The sequence below is a fragment of the Alosa pseudoharengus genome, unplaced genomic scaffold (genome assembly GCF_046254945.1).
Source record: "Alosa pseudoharengus isolate Yale_2024_CS ecotype anadromous, Long Island Sound unplaced genomic scaffold, YU_APseudo_1.1 YU_APseudo_1.1_scf_17, whole genome shotgun sequence".
In the NCBI taxonomy this organism is placed as follows: Eukaryota; Metazoa; Chordata; class Actinopteri; order Clupeiformes; family Clupeidae; genus Alosa; species Alosa pseudoharengus.
In genome coordinates this window covers 37660284-37677405 of record NW_027468640.1, presented here as the reverse complement: position 1 = coordinate 37677405, position 17122 = coordinate 37660284, and the positions used below count along the sequence as shown (strand labels likewise).

Genomic DNA, 17122 nt, shown 5'->3' with positions numbered 1-17122 from the left:
GGGGCAGAATTAAGATTGTGTTTGTGTTTGTTAAAGGGGCTATGTTGAATTCTATAGGTTTGGAGTGGTCTCGAATGCATCATTACGTTGACAATAGACAAGAATATAAAGAAATTTTCTTTAAAAAGGGTTATTTCTTCTTTATGTTTAAATGTTTTAAACTACAAAACATCACATAGCTCCTTTAAGGAGAAGCCTTGTAAAGAAATCTCCTCATGGAGGGAGGGTGGAACTGTGGTGCAGTGGCAGCATCTGGCAGCATGTACAGGTCTGAGCCTGAGAAACCCCCTTTGTTCAAGTCATCTCTCCATCCTAGCCTCCATCTCTCATTGATCTGTCTTATTTCCACTGTGCTGTATAAATAAAGGCAAGACAAAACAAGCAGTATGTCCTTCTGAACATATCAATAAAAAGTCTTCTTCATTATCCTTGAGTCATTTGATGATCAGATGTCTGATTTTGCCTCAGCTCTCTAAAGACTTCATCTGTCTGAAGTCCTTACTTCAGTTTGATTTGATCAAGCCTTTTAATGAAGACCACTGGCTCCACTCCATCTAGGATCTAATCAGTGTGATCACACACACACACACTCACACTCACACACAGCTCTCAAGCAGCAAAACCACAAACACACTCTCAAAGATCACTAAAAATCTTTCATAGTCGCATGCATTGTATTTAAAGGTTGTATCAGCGATGGCGGGGTAACGTCACTTCTGTTGACGTTCAAACAAAACAGAGCTAGCTCACTACTCACTCCCCCTCCCTCCTGTGCAATTGAAACTCTCCTAAACACGCATCTCGTTGGTTATTGGTTGGAACACTTTATTTTGCCTTTGAGTGGTTGGCTACACTTGTTGGTAGCAATTGTTTTTGTGTGCAGATCTCAGAGCCTAGGCTACCTACAGAGACACATTTTTTGGGGCCTGCTTATGGAGCTAGCAGATCTTTAGGAAAGATTAGATGAATGTAATCATTTATGTTTGGGCTTTTTTTTGGGCCTGCAATCGCTGATACAATCTTTAAGACATTAATTGACAGTCTTGTGGATTGGTCTTCTTTTGATCTTGTTGATTTTAGCGTGCAACTCTGTGGCGTTGCTGTGGAGTGTCCACAAGGGGGCACTGTGTCTTTGCAGACAAGCATGCACCCTGATTGCCTTGTTATTACACATTTGTTATCTTATTAACAACCCCCTAACCTGCATTAAGTCACAGTCATACAATGACCACACACACACACACACACAGCAGATAGAGTCGGTACTGTGCATTAGTGTTTATTAGTCTCACATGAAGCATGTCACGCGTGCCACTCCATCACAGGAAAAGAGAGAGAGAGAGAAAGACAGCATAGCAGACCAGGGGAAGAGAAAAGCCCCAGAGCAGAACAGCACAAGGGTGCGCAGCACATGCCCTATTAAATACGTGTATGCACACACACACGCACAGAAAACACACTTGTTCTTTCTCTCATTTACACACATACACTCATGTGGACTATCACACAGGCCTACTGATATGAACAGTCCTATCAATAAATACCCTATATATTAAAATAAATACTAGTTTCATATACACACTCAAACACACACACAGTGCTTAGAGAGAGGCAGTTAATAGTACAAGGCCAGAGTGAAGAGACAGGCAGTGGGGTTTGGAGGTTGTTCTCAAGACATTCTGTGGCTTCATGGAGGTTGGCACTCGTCTCACTACAGTCTCTGGAGATGCTAAGAGTCTGTGTCCAACAAGTGTCCCTCGGCATGGGTCCAGAACAGAGCACACAGAGATCATAGATGACACAAGACAGGAAATGAAAAGAAAATAAGAAAGACATATATTGGTAAATAAATCATTATTTACAGCTCTTTTTGTTTATCAGAGCAGCTCATTGATGCTGCGGGAATTTTGCTTTTCTGAAGTTATTGCCTTCATTTGAATGTATTAAATGCAAAATAAAGATTTAAGCAACACTTGTTGTAACAAATAAATGAATTCCAAAAAAACAAAAAAAAAATATTGATAAGTCAGGACCATCTGTTTCAGAAAGAGACATGCCTAACCAATCTTAGCCTTCCAAATTATATCCAGCCAATCAGAGTTTTACAGGTCCAAAATTCTGGAAATTCAAAGTTTTACAGCAGGTGGGTCTAGTCTATTAGTAGCACCTGGACCAGTGCGGGGCTACATCATCACTTGATCTTCACATTGTTAAAGTCGTGTGAAAGAACTCTTCATGAAGTCATCCGCTGCACTAAGACTGTGATTGGTGCGGTGGGACTGTGGTGGGCTTTGACTGCTGTCACTGTGTGCTGAGGAGGCTCAGAGATGCTGGTTACTGGTGACAAGCCTGCTCTCTCACCAACCACAATAAAGAACATCACCACAACACTGCTTACTGTTTCAGCATAATATACACATATACATAGATTTAAACACACACCAACACACACACACATTGCATCTCTCATACACACACATACAGCCTTAATCTGTCATTATAGCTTGAATCATTCCAATAAATAAGTACATAAATAGATACAATCTGAATGAGGAGTACTGTATGTATGTATGTATGTATGTATGTATGTCACAAAATTCTTCAATGAACACCAAAGGCTGAAACCACACACAAGGCAATCAACCAAAGTGGGCAGAAATACTCATGTTGAGCCGACTCTGCTTACTTGATTTGTAAGCTCAAAAATATAGCAACTCTTAAGTTTGAACAAAACCACATACCTCTACCTGGGCAAAGACTTGTCACATTGTCAAAAGAAACACAGTGAATATCTACATGTTTCTTTAGCTTTACATGAACAGAGGCTTAGAGGTTTTTATATGTTCCAAAAAAGCACATGCTACTCTTTTCCTTAACACTGCTTCACAGGAATGGTTCTGAAGAGAACACAAATAGAACTGCATTTCAGACAGAGGTTGTGCTTCCTCAACGGGACATCTTTAGTCATGCACTGGGGCTCAACACTGATTAGCCTAAACAGGCACGGTTCTCAAACTGCTGTAGAAGTTTTTGGCAGGAAATTCCTTTTTAACTCAGCAGAACTTATCAGAGCATGCTCAGTACAGGCACAGGATAGGATGCAGATCTAAGTAGCTACACTTAAAATCTGCCATCGTCATGAATTTGTTCACTATTTAGTTGAAATGTAGCCTTTATGATTTTCAAGACCTCAAGCGTTCACACGCACACACACACACAGACACACACCCACACAGACACACCTGCTCTGGCATGCTAGACATTCTGTATGAAGTCTATTCAGAACATTATCTAGTGGTAGACCCTGGAATAGCACAAACAAAAGGCAAAAAGAAGACATGCATCAAATAGCCATCAACACACCCTCAACAATGGCCTGTCATACACACACACACACACACACACACACACACACACACAGAATGCTAGCCTGTCCTAAACATAGCCGACAGCACAATAAAGCCAACATGTCTGGTTATGATGTTATTTTCTTACAAGCAAGGGATTGCACACACACACACACACACACACACACACACTGACAACCACGCTAATAGACTCACAAATACTCATAGATACATACATACAGACACACGTACACGCACGCACATCATCTGTTCTGTCTGAGAGCTCAACAGTAAAATGACACTCAGCAGGTTGTGTTGTTTATTTATGTTGTTGTTGTTGTTGCCGTCGTCTTCATTGTCCTTGCCATCCAAATAATCCTGTGATGGGCGGAAAGATCAGGCAGAGAGTAGGCGGCTGGTTGCTAGGCAGCGAGTGGAGCACAAGGGATGGCGGTGGTGGTGGTGGTGGTGGGGGGGGCAGCTGAGCAAGAAATGTCTAGTGCGGGAGAGGCACCAGGACGTCCACGTAGTTGACGGGGAAGAAGCCGGACTGGCCGCTGACCGTGCCCTCGAACCAGTTGTCGTCGATCTTGTTGGTGAGCGTGATGAGGTCCCCCTCCTTGAAGCCCAGCTCGCCTTCGTTCTCAGGCTCAAAGTCATACAGGGCTCGACAGCACGGCTGCTCCAGAGAGGCTGCAGAGAGAGAGAGAGAGGGGGGGGGGGCAGGGGAAAGAGACAAAAGGTAAGTATAGGATGGGGAAGGAGAATGTAGTTTGTTTTTAATTATGGCATTTGTGTGTGTGTGTGTGTGTGTGTGTGTGTGTGTGTGTGTGTGTGTGTGTGTGTGTGTGTGTGTGTGTGTGTGTGTGTGTGTGTGTGTGTGTGTGTGCGTGCGTGCCTGCGTGCATGTGTGTTGTTAGGACAGGTTGGGTCAAATGGTAGGGAGAGCACTGACTTACAGGTGGAGCTTCAGTGATGTCGCTACCTGTAAAAGCACACCTGACCTTTCAATCGAGAGACAATGAACAGACAGAGTGGGAGCAAGTATAAGTATAGTATAGTATAGTGTATATATACTCTTTTGATCCTGTGAGGGAAATTTGGTCTCTGCATTTATCCCAATACATGAATTAGTGAAACACACTGCACACAGTGAACACACAGTGAGGTAAAACACACACTAATCCCAGCGCAGTGAACTGCCTGCTACAACAGCAGCGCTCAGGGAGCAGTGAGGGGTTAGGTGCCTTGCTCAAGGGCACTTCAGCCGTGCCTACTGGTCAGGGTTCAAACCAGCAACCCTCTGGTTATAAGTCCGAAGCACTAACCAGTAGGCCACGGCTGCCCCAAATATTAAACTGATAAGAACAGATACTACACATGATCTTAGCCAAAAGCAAGAGCTAGTTCTCCCCTTGAGTTTGTAGACACATAAAGAAACAGGAGGAGAACCTTTCTGTTAGGGATGGGCAAGTCGAGGCTTTGTGAAACACTGAAACATTCAAAGCAATTGTGTTTTGAGGCTTCAAAACAATTCCCTCAGAGCTGTACATAGTGGAACAAAGCTGTCAAATGCTTTGTAGTGGAGAAGCAGTCTGCTCAAGCCAGTGGCTCGCTGTTCAACCTATGTCCACGGTCTTAATCAAAAGCTACAGTAAGCAGCGATGTCCTTGGTCAGTAACTGGATGGGAAACCACATCAAGTGACACTTTTATTGCTCCTGCTAGTGTTCTCTAAATCATTTTCTTCTCATAAAAAAACTCTCGGTGTTGCAATGTGTGTGCTTCATTTTTGAGCATTCTGAGCTAACCTAACCTTAACCTTAACCTAAACTAACCCTAACCTAGAAATATGGGAACATAGATCTGTGGGACCATTGGGCTGTGGTAACATAGGGCTGACCCCTCCGAGGGATTACCGGTAGTTAAAACTGTGTGGTTAATGGTAAAGTAAGAAGCTGACCATATATTATCTGAAACTGTACCTTACAAACTAAACGGGGAGCAAACCACATTTGAGCAGCCTAGGCTCCCATGCAAAATTATCCACATCAACCACTACACCATCATGGCTAGCCTATGGCTTAAGCGGGATCGTACCTATGTTCCCCGGGTCCTATGTTCCCCGCTTTGTATGGGACCGGGGAACATAGGACCCTTTTTTAAAACCCTAACCCCAAGCGGGGAACATAGGACCCGGGGAACATAGGGATGACCCCGCTTAAGCGAAGTCCACATTGTTAATTAAACGCATGGGCACATAGCAGTTTGCTGCCGACACCGATGAACTGTTCTGAAGGTTCACTTAGCCTTGGTCACATGACATGGCCGTTTTGGACCATGTTTCGAAGCAGTGATCAGTCATGTGACATGGCCATTTTGAACCATGTTTCAAAGCAGTGTTTCAAAACACTTGTGCTTCAAAAGCTCAACACTGATTCGAGACATCAGTTTCGAGTGTCACATCCCTACTTTCTGTATTGGATTTACGTACTAGATTTTACAACACGAAAAAAAAAAACAAGCAAAAAAACTACATAGGCTTGAGCTGGTCAAGCTGGTGTGTGTGTGTGTGTGTGTGTGTGTGTGTGTGTGTGTGTGTGTGTGTGTGTGTGTGTGTGTGTGTGTGTGGTAACGTTACTTCAGCTATACTGTTTGTGAGTGACTGCACGTATGTTTTGTGTGTGTGATTAGGTCTGCCTTATGTTTGTGTGTGTGTGTGTGTGTGTGTGTGTGTGTGTGTGTGTGTGTGTGTGTGTGGTAAGGTTACTTCAGCTATATACTGTTTGTGAGTGACTGCACGTATGTTTCGTGTGTGTGATTAGGTCTGCCTTGTGTTTGTGTGTGTGTATTAGTGTGTGTGTGCGTGCGTGTGTGTGTGTGTGTGTGTGCGTGTGTGCGTGCATGCGTGCGTGTGTGTGTGTGTGTGTGTGTGTGTGTGTGTGTGTGTGTGTGTGTGTACCAGGTGAGCGAGCAGGTGAGCGGGCAGGTGAGCGGGCAGGAGACTTGGCATTGTGGATGCCTCCATTGTGGTTCTCGCTGGGCAGGGTGAGCTCCATCACTGTACGCGGCTTAGGAGTGTACTCCTTCCTGGGCTGATCGGAGGTGTCTTTTATCCTGCACACACACACATACACACACACACACACACACACACACACACACACACACACACACACACACACACACACACACACACACACACACACAAACATGAATGAGTTTTTACCTCACTTTTACCTCAAAAGCCTTCTTAGACATACACTGCATACTACATGTATAAAGCAAAACAAATTAGAATAAACATAAACTGTGTACTGTAAGCATTTTTTAAACACTGTAAACACAAATGCAAACACTGCAGAACTGTAGCAACATATTTCACAAATCTCATGGATAAAACTATACATTTGTCATGTTATTTATAGGTGTATTATCATGTGTGTAGTAATGTGGATGTAATGTAATGTTGCACTGCATGCTGGGTATTGTAGTCTTTGCACTGACCTCTCCTCTATCTTGCCCGAGAGCTGCTGGAGGATCTCAGTGGACCGCCTGTGGTAGTCCACCTGAGCATGAACCAATGCAGCCAGCTGGCTCACCTGCTCAATCTACACACACACAGAGAGAGAGAGAGAGAGAGAGAGAGAGAGAGAGAGAGAGAGAGAGAGAGAGAGACAGAGAGAGAGAGCAACATACAAAACAGATTATTGATTATTGAAAACAGATTATAGATTATAGATTGACAACAGATTATAGATTATTGAACATCTCTGCATGTAAAGGCCTCATTAGTAAGTGATGCAAAGAGGACTTGGACATTCTGGGTTTTACAATGGTGCAGACAGTCCACAAGTCACAAAGCATATGAGCTTAGGATGCAATTTACTGGTAAACAAGCTGTGTGTGTGTGTGTGAGTGTGTGTGTTTGTGTGTGTGTGTGTGTGTGTGTGTGTGTGTGTGTGTGTGTGTGTGTGTGTGTGTGTGTGTCACGTACATCGTTCTCCAGCAGGTTAAACATGCTCTGCTCCGCGACCTCCTTGGACTCGTCAAACTTCTCCAGCGCCTGGCGGATCTCATCGTCCTGCACCTTCCCGTGGCGCTTCTTCTTGTAGTCAAAGTCCAGCCGCCGGCCCTCCATCTTCTTCAGGTGATGCTGCACACACACACACACACATACACACACACACACACACACACACACACACACACACACACACACACACACACACACACACACCACACACAGATACACAAACTGCTTTAGTAAGTACAGCAATACATTTCCAGCATCCCAAGCTGAGGACACAAAACTATGACATTACTGTGTCAGTAGAAGGCATCTGTTATCTGTATCTGTTCAACTGTTCTTTATATTTGATTTATGTAAAGCACATTGAATAGCCCATGTGCATGATATGTACTATATAAATAAAAATTGAAAACATTTTAATACTATACTATACTATACTTGTAAAACGACAGCAGTAATTTATTTTTGTATGAAACAATTTGAAATAGTTCATTGGAATTCAAATGCAGTGGATGGGAATGTGCGTGTGTGTGTGTGTGTGTGTGTGTGTGTGTGTGTGTGTGTGTGTGTGTGTGTGGATGCTCACGTAAAACACATGTGATGTTAGTCACTTGGGTCTGAACCCATTTGTACTATTAATGGCTGAGTGTGTCATTCTGGGCCTCAAGCAGTGATGTTAAACAAGCCCTGTGCTTCACCTGAGCACCCCACCTGAGCTCCACACCACACACACGTGTCTGTCTCTGTGTCTGTGTCTCTCTCTGTGTGTGTGTGTGTGTGTGTGTGTGTGTGTGTGTGTGTGTGTGTGTGTGTGTGTGTGTGTGTGTGTGTGTGTGTATGCACAACTCTGCATGAGTGTGATTTCACATTAAGGCACATTTGAAACACTGCTGTAAAGTGGGGATGCTTTCAAAATGGTGTTTACTCATTTAGCCACATACAGACCGACACAAAGCAAAGACAGCTCTATTTCACTATTTTCAAAGAATTTCATTCCCTATTGACGCATTAATGCGTATGATAAAAGAAATAATGCATTAAGGCAAATGTCTAAAACCTTTGCACAGAACATCAATAAAGTGTATTTCTTTTTTGTCTTCTCCCTCTCTCCTCTCTCCCTTCCCTCTCTCCTTCTCTCCCTTCCTCCCTCTCTTCTCTGAGCCTGTCGCTGTGACATTCTCTTCACTCTTCTTATCTCTTCTTATCTTATCTCTTCATAAATGAGCTGAATATGGAGTCTCCCCAAAGCACACAATTTAATTATACAACAGTTACACAACATCCATCTCAATTACCTTAATTTATTAAATAAGTGAAAATATTTGTGCAGCCTTAAAGTAGTACAACTCAAATGTCCATTTGTTTTCATTAAAGGAAAAGCAGCTGCTTCTTCTTGTATTAAAGTGAGCTTTATTTCTTGCCTGTTCTCTTGGGATGAGAGGGTGTGTTTGTGCCAGCAGTGCGTTACCTGTATCTCTTTCAGGTCTTTATCGTGGAGGTTCTGGAGTGGATCAATGAAGTTCTGTTTGACCTCCATGTCCAGGGCATCCTTGACCTCACCGAGCTCACGAATGGCCTCTCCCACATCCAGCAAAGCCAGACCTAGAAGAACAGAACAATGTTACACTTGAGACACACACACACACACACACACACACACACACACACACACACACACACACACACACACACACCTCATGTCAAGAATAAGTGACGGTATTTCTGTGCATTATGAATTAACAGACACTACATTTCTGCAATATGTTTATCTCTGACAATATGCAATGTAATGCATGAATAGTGGTGGTGTATGCACTGTAGCTAGTTCACCACTAGTGATGGTCATATATTATCTCAAAGGCCACATTTCATACAGTTACTGTAATAATATGCCATATTGGCAGCAAAGGCCTGCTCACAGATCACCTATACACAGTAGAGCACTTAACATCTTTTGTCTTTAATCATTCCACTCGCATTGACTAGACCAAAGAGGAAGCCCATAACATGAACTGAAGGGGTGAAAATGTCATTATAAGGTTGCCATTTATTATTGTGGACTATATCTAAGTGTGCAGTACAATTGTGCAATTAAGATATGCACAGAGACTGTGAGAAAAGCAGAGAGTGTGAAGAAGAGACAGAGAATCATTACCAAAACTGGACTCCTCTCCAAGCTCACGGCCGAACCTGACCATTGCATCGCCCAGCACGCTCTCTGCCTGAGGATAACCTGGGCCCTTCTCCTGCCCCCGGATCTTAGACATGGTGCTCATCATACTCAACTTAGCCCTGGTGGCTACACACAGAGAGAGAGAGAGAGAGAGAGAGAGAGAGAGAGAGAGAGAGAGAGAGAGAGAGAGAGAGAGAGAGAGGGAGAGAGAGAACACAAACACACACACACCACCCACAGAGAAAAGCACACAACACAGGTATTCAACATAGGGCAAGGGCAAGACACGTGCTCAAAAAAAACATCATGCGATCATATTTCATTTCTTTAAACCATTCAAAGAGTGCCAATGTCATGGAGCATGACAGCTTGTCAGAACATTGTGAGCACTTGATGGAATGAAATAGTGAACCCTCCACATCAGCTGAGGATAATCTGCATTCTTTGTGCATCCTGACCTAAGACTCCCCTATCAGATCCGCTGACAGCATTTCCTCTTGCTTACAGATATGTGACCACAAATATCCAGTATCAGGGCGACCTGTCCTCCTTGCTATTTCTGCCAGCAATTTGTGCCAATGTGAGCTCATTTCACTGGGCTTTGAAAATTCCACATTACATTCACACAGAATGTCAGAGTGACATGGAACAACATCTGGAGAGACACATGACTCTTCTTGTTTGTTCATGTCACTGTCAATCATGTCACTGTCAATGTCAATATGACATTATTGTTCATAATACTGTAATATAATTCCTTTGTGTCCTTCTTAGTCTGACTATGAAGAATACAGTACTGATGAAAGAAGATTGTGTGCACTTTTGTCTTGCCTTACCTGTCCTGTTTGTAAGTGACTTTGCCTCAGCTTTGCTTTATTACAGTAGATGTGTTTAGGCTTGTCTCTATCCATATCTCTTACAACACATCAGTCTCTCTGTGTGTGTGTGTGTGTGTTTGTGTGTTTGTGTGTGTGTGTGTGTGTGTGTGTGTGAGAGAGAGAGAGAGAGAGAGAGAGAAAGAGAGAGAGAGACACTTTGTGTATACCTGTGTAATTGCTTACTATGTCCTGACATAATACAAATGTCTAACTATTTGTCATGGCAATAAAGCAGAGACAGAGAGAGAGAGAGAGAGAGAGAGAGAGAAAGTGTACCTGGGTTGGGTTGCAGGTACTCTGTAGTTTTAGTCATAATGTCCAGTACCGCTCTGCTAGTCGTGTCCACTTTCTATAAAGAAAAATCAGTCAAAATGATTAATTATTCAAAATAATTGTTCAAGACAACAAACATAGTCTAGTTGTAGTCACTGGCAGAGATGGGCTGGGATCAGGTCTCTGTGGGCACTGGGGATATGGTACAGATGCTGCAGCTCACAGCACAGCTCCCATTCATCACAGAAACATGCTGTTAAAGGCTTATTTGACTTATTTAATCTAACATTATACTGTACGTGCATGAATTGGTAGGCTAATAATAAGCAAACCACCAATGCTAGATTAACAGCAGAAATCTGCAGAAGTATCTGAATCATGCACCACTCAAAGGATGCTACAAATGCTGCTTGCATCACAGCTCCAGCCCTGCAGTAGTAAGAAGAAGTAATAATGCCCATATGAGAGTGGGACAGAAGACACTGAGCATTTCACAAGTTCACTCATCTCAATGATTGGCTTATGTAAGCAGGGGACAGCAAACTTAATGAGGTAGCTGTCCATAGTCCTGAAATGTCTGGCAGGGATCTAGCTAGCGGACCCAGCGGACCTAGCGGATATCCCCTATGGTCTCAGTGAGTTCATCTGGGTAAGGATTAAATGACATCACATAAGGAGGTGTTGGCTTCGAGGGTGGAAGCCAGCGTGTGATGCAACAGAAGGGTAGGAGTGATATTCATTTCCTAAATTGGAGTAGGAGGAGTAAGAGGTCTGTCAATCACCACGCTGGGCTCCTCCCAAACATTGCCTGATAAGGAACCAGCATAATATGAGAGTGAGTATGTCTTCCTGTGTAAGTGTTAGTGGGTGTGAGAATGTGTGAGAGTGAGTGTGTGGATTTGTGAGAATGTGAGTGTATGTTGTTAGATTTTAGTGTTTTTTTTCTGTATGTCATTCTTTTGGTTCTTTGTTTAATACCACAGAAACGGCGGGAGTGAGTCAGTGGTGGTAAGGGGCAGAGCTGAAATGCGCCCAGTGCAGACCATCTGCAGCCTCGGGGGGACAGAGGGCAGAGACTGGGGATACTGCACCACCTGCTGCAGAGCCATCACACACATACACACACACACACACACACAGACACACACACACACACACACACACACACACACACACACACACACACACACACACACACACAGACACACACACACACACACACACACACACACACACACACACACACAGGTCTCCTGCAGATCACACACACCTGCTTCAAAAAAGCCTTCTTCAGATGACTCAGACAGACAAACAGGCCAAGGTTTCCCCATAAAAGGCACTCTATGAATGTAATTGTTATTGGTTGATGAGGCCTGTGGTTGGTTGTTTGTGTGACTTCCCAGTAGCTCTCACCTTCTCCATCTCCTTGAAGTCATCGTCGAGTTTGGTGCCCTCAGCTCCTCCCACTTTCTCGCTGACTTTCTGCAGGGAAACACACAAATGCACACAGCACACGCATGTCAGTGTGGCAGGCAGCTACTACAGCATGAATGCATACATCAGGAATAATATTATAGTATAATACGTGTCATCTACATGGCAGGAAACTCACTACAAACAAGAGAACGAGACAGATGACACAAATGACAGGAAGAGCCACAGAGGGAGAGTGTGAGGGCATGTTCACAAAACGGTGTGTGTGTGTGTGTGTGTGTGTGTGTGTGAGTGACGGGGGGTGGGTCTGTGTACTGTGTAAAAGGAGAGAGAGAAAGAGAAAGAAAGAAAGAAAGAAAGAGGGAGAAGAGGTAGAAGAATAGGAGAGGGAGAGTATGTGGGGGTGGGCTCTGGGGAAATCCTCTCGTCTTCCATAATTCAGTGTGATGGATGATTCTAATCTCGCCCGCTGTTTACAGTAAGAATGACACACACGCTCTACACAAACACACACATGAACACACACACACACACACATCCACACAGTGCTTTGGAACCAGTTAACATCCAATAGACGGAGGAAAGGGAGACAGTCATCTCTCACACTAAAAACATCACATGCATGTGTGTGTGTAAGAAGGGGGTGATGGAGAGAGAAAGAGAGGAGCCTGTTACCATGGAAACAGGGACCTGGCACTGTAAAGCTGATGGAGATTTAGGTCTCCATCTCCTTCTCTCTCTCTTTCTCTCTCTCTCTCTCTTTCCTTTTCTGTCTTTCTCTCTCACATACACTCTCCATTCCTTCATTCATCTGACTGAGGCTTTGTTATCCACAGCTTCATTACACTGCTGTTATATAATCACAAGGGGGGAAGAGAGAGGGAGAGAGAGAGGGAGAGAGAGAGAGGGAGAGAACACAGAAGAACAAAGCACAACGATTTACACCAGAGACCTTTCACACACAGACACACCTACACACACAGACTCAAATATACCCAATCATACACACACATGCACACAGTTATGCTGTGGGTTGAGTCGACCAGACAGTATGGGGTATAGCATACCTCTACATTTCTAGGCGCAGTCTTTTTTTTTTGCAGGAAGTCACGTTTGTTTGTGTTTATATTTATGTTTACATTCATTAGCAGACGCTAATGTTGTGTGCAAAAAAAACATACATTATATTTAACCCAAGGACCAAACAAAACATACCAGAGAGGTAGCTCACCCCTCCCTTCAGTATTCCCAGAGAAATTCCATGCAGTGTTTTGTTTTTGTTTGGGGACAGGCTGCCCCCACTTTGTTTGTTTCCAGTTTTCAGAGCCTGGGCTGCCAACAGAGACCAGTTTTTACAGTGTAATCACAGAATGGGCAGCTAGCAGTCGTAAGGAGATGATAGCTGAATGTGTCAAAAAATGTTATGGGCTTGCCATCGCGTAAAACCCCTGACTGCACCTTTAAACCTGTTAGATCTCTCTTTCTCTGTCTCATACACACATGTAGCAGATGGAAGCTCTGACATACATCACACATTGTACAATTAGACTGAACCAGATTTGAGTTTTTTATTCTAACAAATAATAATAATAACAATATTAAGACACACAATTATTATTACAATTATTATTATTAGTAGTAGTAGTAATCATTATTATTATTTAAAAGTATAAATATTTTCATAGAAAAATTATGGTGGATTGATACTGGATTTTCAATCACATTTTTCTCAACAGTGCAAATTGACACACAAACACAAACAGTGTAAATCCTGCAATTTCAGAGGAGCGGGAATCACCTCAGAAAAGGTCAGATATTGATGGAGGAGAAGAGGAGAAAAAGAGAGATGACAGGGAGCTCTACCAGTCACCCTTTTCACTCTTTCTCCCTCTCTCTTTCTCTCTCTCAGTTGGAGATCAATATTTGTACAAGGACACAGAGGATAGATCTTGGATTCTCTCTTCAGTACACACACACACACACACACACACACACACACACACACACAGAGAGAGAGAGAGAGAGAGAGAGAGAGAGAGAGAGAGAGAGAGAGAGAGAGGGAGAAAGAGAGAAACACCTTTTGCACCTACTCTCATGATCCAGCAGTTGAGACTAGGACTGGAACCCTCTGCTGGTGAATTTTAAACACATCTCCTATGTGACCCTGTGAAATTGTGTGTGTGTGTGTGTGTGTGTGTGTGTATGTGTGTGTATGTGTGCATGTGCATACATGTCTTTATCTAACACCATAGAAAACACACAAAGATAGTCATTAGTCATGTACACACACAGCAGTGTAAGTTGTAAACAGCTAACTGCTACAGACATATAGGCCAACATTCAGTGTAGTTGGGGCCATTCATGTTATGTAACTCCATGTAATACTGTATCACTGACCAGCATACAGGCCCAGAGTTCTCATTCCAATGCCTGGGTGGTCAGTAGTGGATATGCTGTGGAGGGCAGATGTCTGTGTGTTTTGCATTTTTGAAGTGGAGGGATTCTCTTTTTTCTTGGTTTCCTTTTGAAGGAATGTTCACTATTTACACAGGCAGGGCATAGCCAAAAAACCTGAAGTGATCTGAATGTGTGCATTTCTGTGTGTGTGTGTGTGTGTGTGTGTGTGTGAGAGAGAGAGAGAGAGAGAGAGAGAGAGAGAGAGAGAGTGTGTGTGTGTGTGTGAGAGAGAGAGAGAGAGATTGCTTGAATAATTCACTTAGATGTTCCAGAATATCAGGTTCACCAGGCGCCATCTTTGCAAGGAGGGTGAAAATCAACCAGTGTGTGTATGTGTGTGCGTGTGTGTGTGTGGTTGTATTATGTGTGTGTGTATTGGAGTATTATTAACTCTGTGAACATCAATATAGAAAGATTGCGTGTGTGTGTGTGAGTTTGATACTGTAAATGACAGTGTGTGAACGGAGAATGTTGCTGTACAGCTGATGAATAAAATATTCCCAAGTGCTTACACTTCCTATGTTTAATTTATAACTGAGCATCTCTCTCTTTCTCTCTCTCTCTCACACACACACACACACACTACAGTGACACTGTATGCCAATAGAAGTCTGTTTGTGTGTCTATCCTTTCTTGTTGTCACCCTTGTTCCATCCTTTTTTTCTCTCTGGGCCTGGTCAACATCTTTAATGCAGGATCACCTGGATCCTCTTGGCCAAATAACATCTGCAAACACACACACACACACACACACACACACAAAATCAATATCCTGAATGATGCGTCAGAGCCCCGATGTGGCTTTGTGTTCTGGGGCTTGAACGTAGCTGTTGCTATTTTGGGTTGGAAGTGCCATCATGTTGCTGTGGAAGCAAAGATTGGCGGTGGCGTGAGACCACTGTGGAGTGTGCTATTTTAACTCTCTCTCTCTCTCTCTCTCTCTCTCTCTCTCTCTCTCTCTCTCTTTCTCTCACACACACACACACACGCACACACACGCTAACATCCGTTTAACTCACCCACTCATGGCCCCCACCCTAAAACAGTCCAGTCAACAATCACTGCCACTACTGCAACTGTTGCCACTGTTATTCCTGTCATGTCTAGTCCTATGAAAATGAACTGCCACCTGGAATTACTGTAGCTATTTATAAAGAAAACAGTCCAGTTGTGAGAGTTGCTAATGATCTAACTACTTTCGCAGTAATGGTTTAATGCTATTGTATCGCATAAACACACGCAACACACAACACACGATTTCAGAGCACGCACACACGCCTGCTTTCACACTCGCATCATGAGTGCGACCCCCACTACTTCACAGGCACGATGTAGCCCGTCACAAAGACGCTACAGCACAGAGAGAGAAATACAGTAAAATCAAGAATTGACGGCACGTGGACGTAAATGAACATCACATTTTCCCATTTATCTGTTAAAACTGTCGCTCAGGAGTCCCCGTTTTAAAAACAAGCTCTACGCGCCATTGCATCTGATGGCGAGGGGCAGGCTGTTGTGTATGTTATTTTTTCTCTCCTCGCTCGTTTCTCGTTCTCGCTATTGTTGGCTGCTAAAGCTCTTACCTGTGTTGCTTTGTGAAACTGCTTTTTCAGTCCCGCGACAGACATCGTTTCTGTTCACACCTGATCTCCACTGGTACTTGTTTTTTAAATTCAACCGGAGGAAAACTGTCCCTTTTTTCCTTTGCCGCGCGCGCTCCAAAGGGCTCGCCTGCTTGGCTCGCGGACTGTCTGATATAATGATCGGGTTATTGAATGTCATTCTACAGTCCGTGACGTAGCGCGCGCGCGCACACACACACACACACACACACACACTCACACACACACACAGGGCACACTCATGTACACACATCACGCCCCCTTAAAGGACAGTTATATTTCCGGTTGAACATTCGGTGGATATCATATTGTGTCGCAAACTAATAGAATAATGTTTTAATTCACAGGACGTGTTACAGGCTATGTATTCATTTAAAGAGACTAGTTGAGCTACTCCCTGGAACAAAAGTTTAGGTTCAACAACAGACATGTAATCCTTTAGACAGAGTATATTTCAGGGGTTTTCCCACTACAATTGATTAAACAAAAATGTGTTCAGGAGGGATTACAGTCAAACACTCCCCTCTCTCACAGACAGACAGATAGACAAACAGAGAGAGAGGGAGACAGAGAGAGAGAGAGAGAGACTGCAACGCACACTCAGATTCAGCACCTAGGACAGCGACTCACCAGGTGCGGGATATGCCAAGCGCTCACATATATTATGTCTATGCTCACCACAGCCGCCAGTCTTATCAGTGCTGCCACCATGTGGTGTAGACTGTGCTAGCAGCTTCCCTAAACCTGGGTACTTCGACCCTCACCAGCTGCCCACTGGTGGCTTCCTAAATGCGATATTATATGCTGTGGACCAGGTAATACCTGTACAGTAGATGTGTGGATGTGTGTGTGTGTGTGTGTGTGTGTGTGTGTGTGTGTGTGTGTGTGTGTTGTGCAGTCTCAAAG

The 17122-nt window shown here is 43.7% G+C and overlaps 2 protein-coding genes and 1 pseudogene across 6 annotated transcripts in view; 1 reads left to right on the top strand and 2 right to left on the bottom strand.

The window, feature by feature from the left end:
- coro2ab (coronin 2Ab) overlaps positions 1-558 on the top strand; it is a 10687-nt gene extending 10129 nt beyond the window's left edge. Inside the window, exon 12 of the mRNA XM_076288424.1 lies at positions 469-558. Coding sequence (XP_076144539.1) covers positions 469-558 — 90 coding nt within the window. The remainder of the gene's footprint in view (positions 1-468) is intronic.
- Positions 559-3843: 3285 nt separating this feature from the next.
- On the bottom strand, positions 3844-16222 carry sh3gl2b (SH3 domain containing GRB2 like 2b, endophilin A1). Of its 5 annotated transcripts, none has more exons than XM_076289815.1 (9): positions 16178-16222; positions 12117-12185; positions 10707-10779; positions 9535-9678; positions 8848-8981; positions 7344-7502; positions 6854-6957; positions 6296-6463; positions 3844-4057 (listed from the first exon to the last, which is right to left on the bottom strand). In XM_076289815.1, exons 1-9 carry the CDS (start codon positions 16220-16222, stop codon positions 3844-3846), a joined length of 1110 nt encoding a protein of 369 aa, XP_076145930.1. The 5 variants fall into 5 exon arrangements, with proteins under 5 accessions (XP_076145930.1, XP_076145931.1, XP_076145933.1 ...); XM_076289816.1 differs by having other exon boundaries at positions 3844-4040; positions 6309-6463; XM_076289818.1 differs by having other exon boundaries at positions 3844-4040; positions 6330-6463.
- Positions 4656-4755, bottom strand: LOC143128207 (U2 spliceosomal RNA; annotated as a pseudogene).
- Positions 16223-17122: the final 900 nt, after the last annotated feature.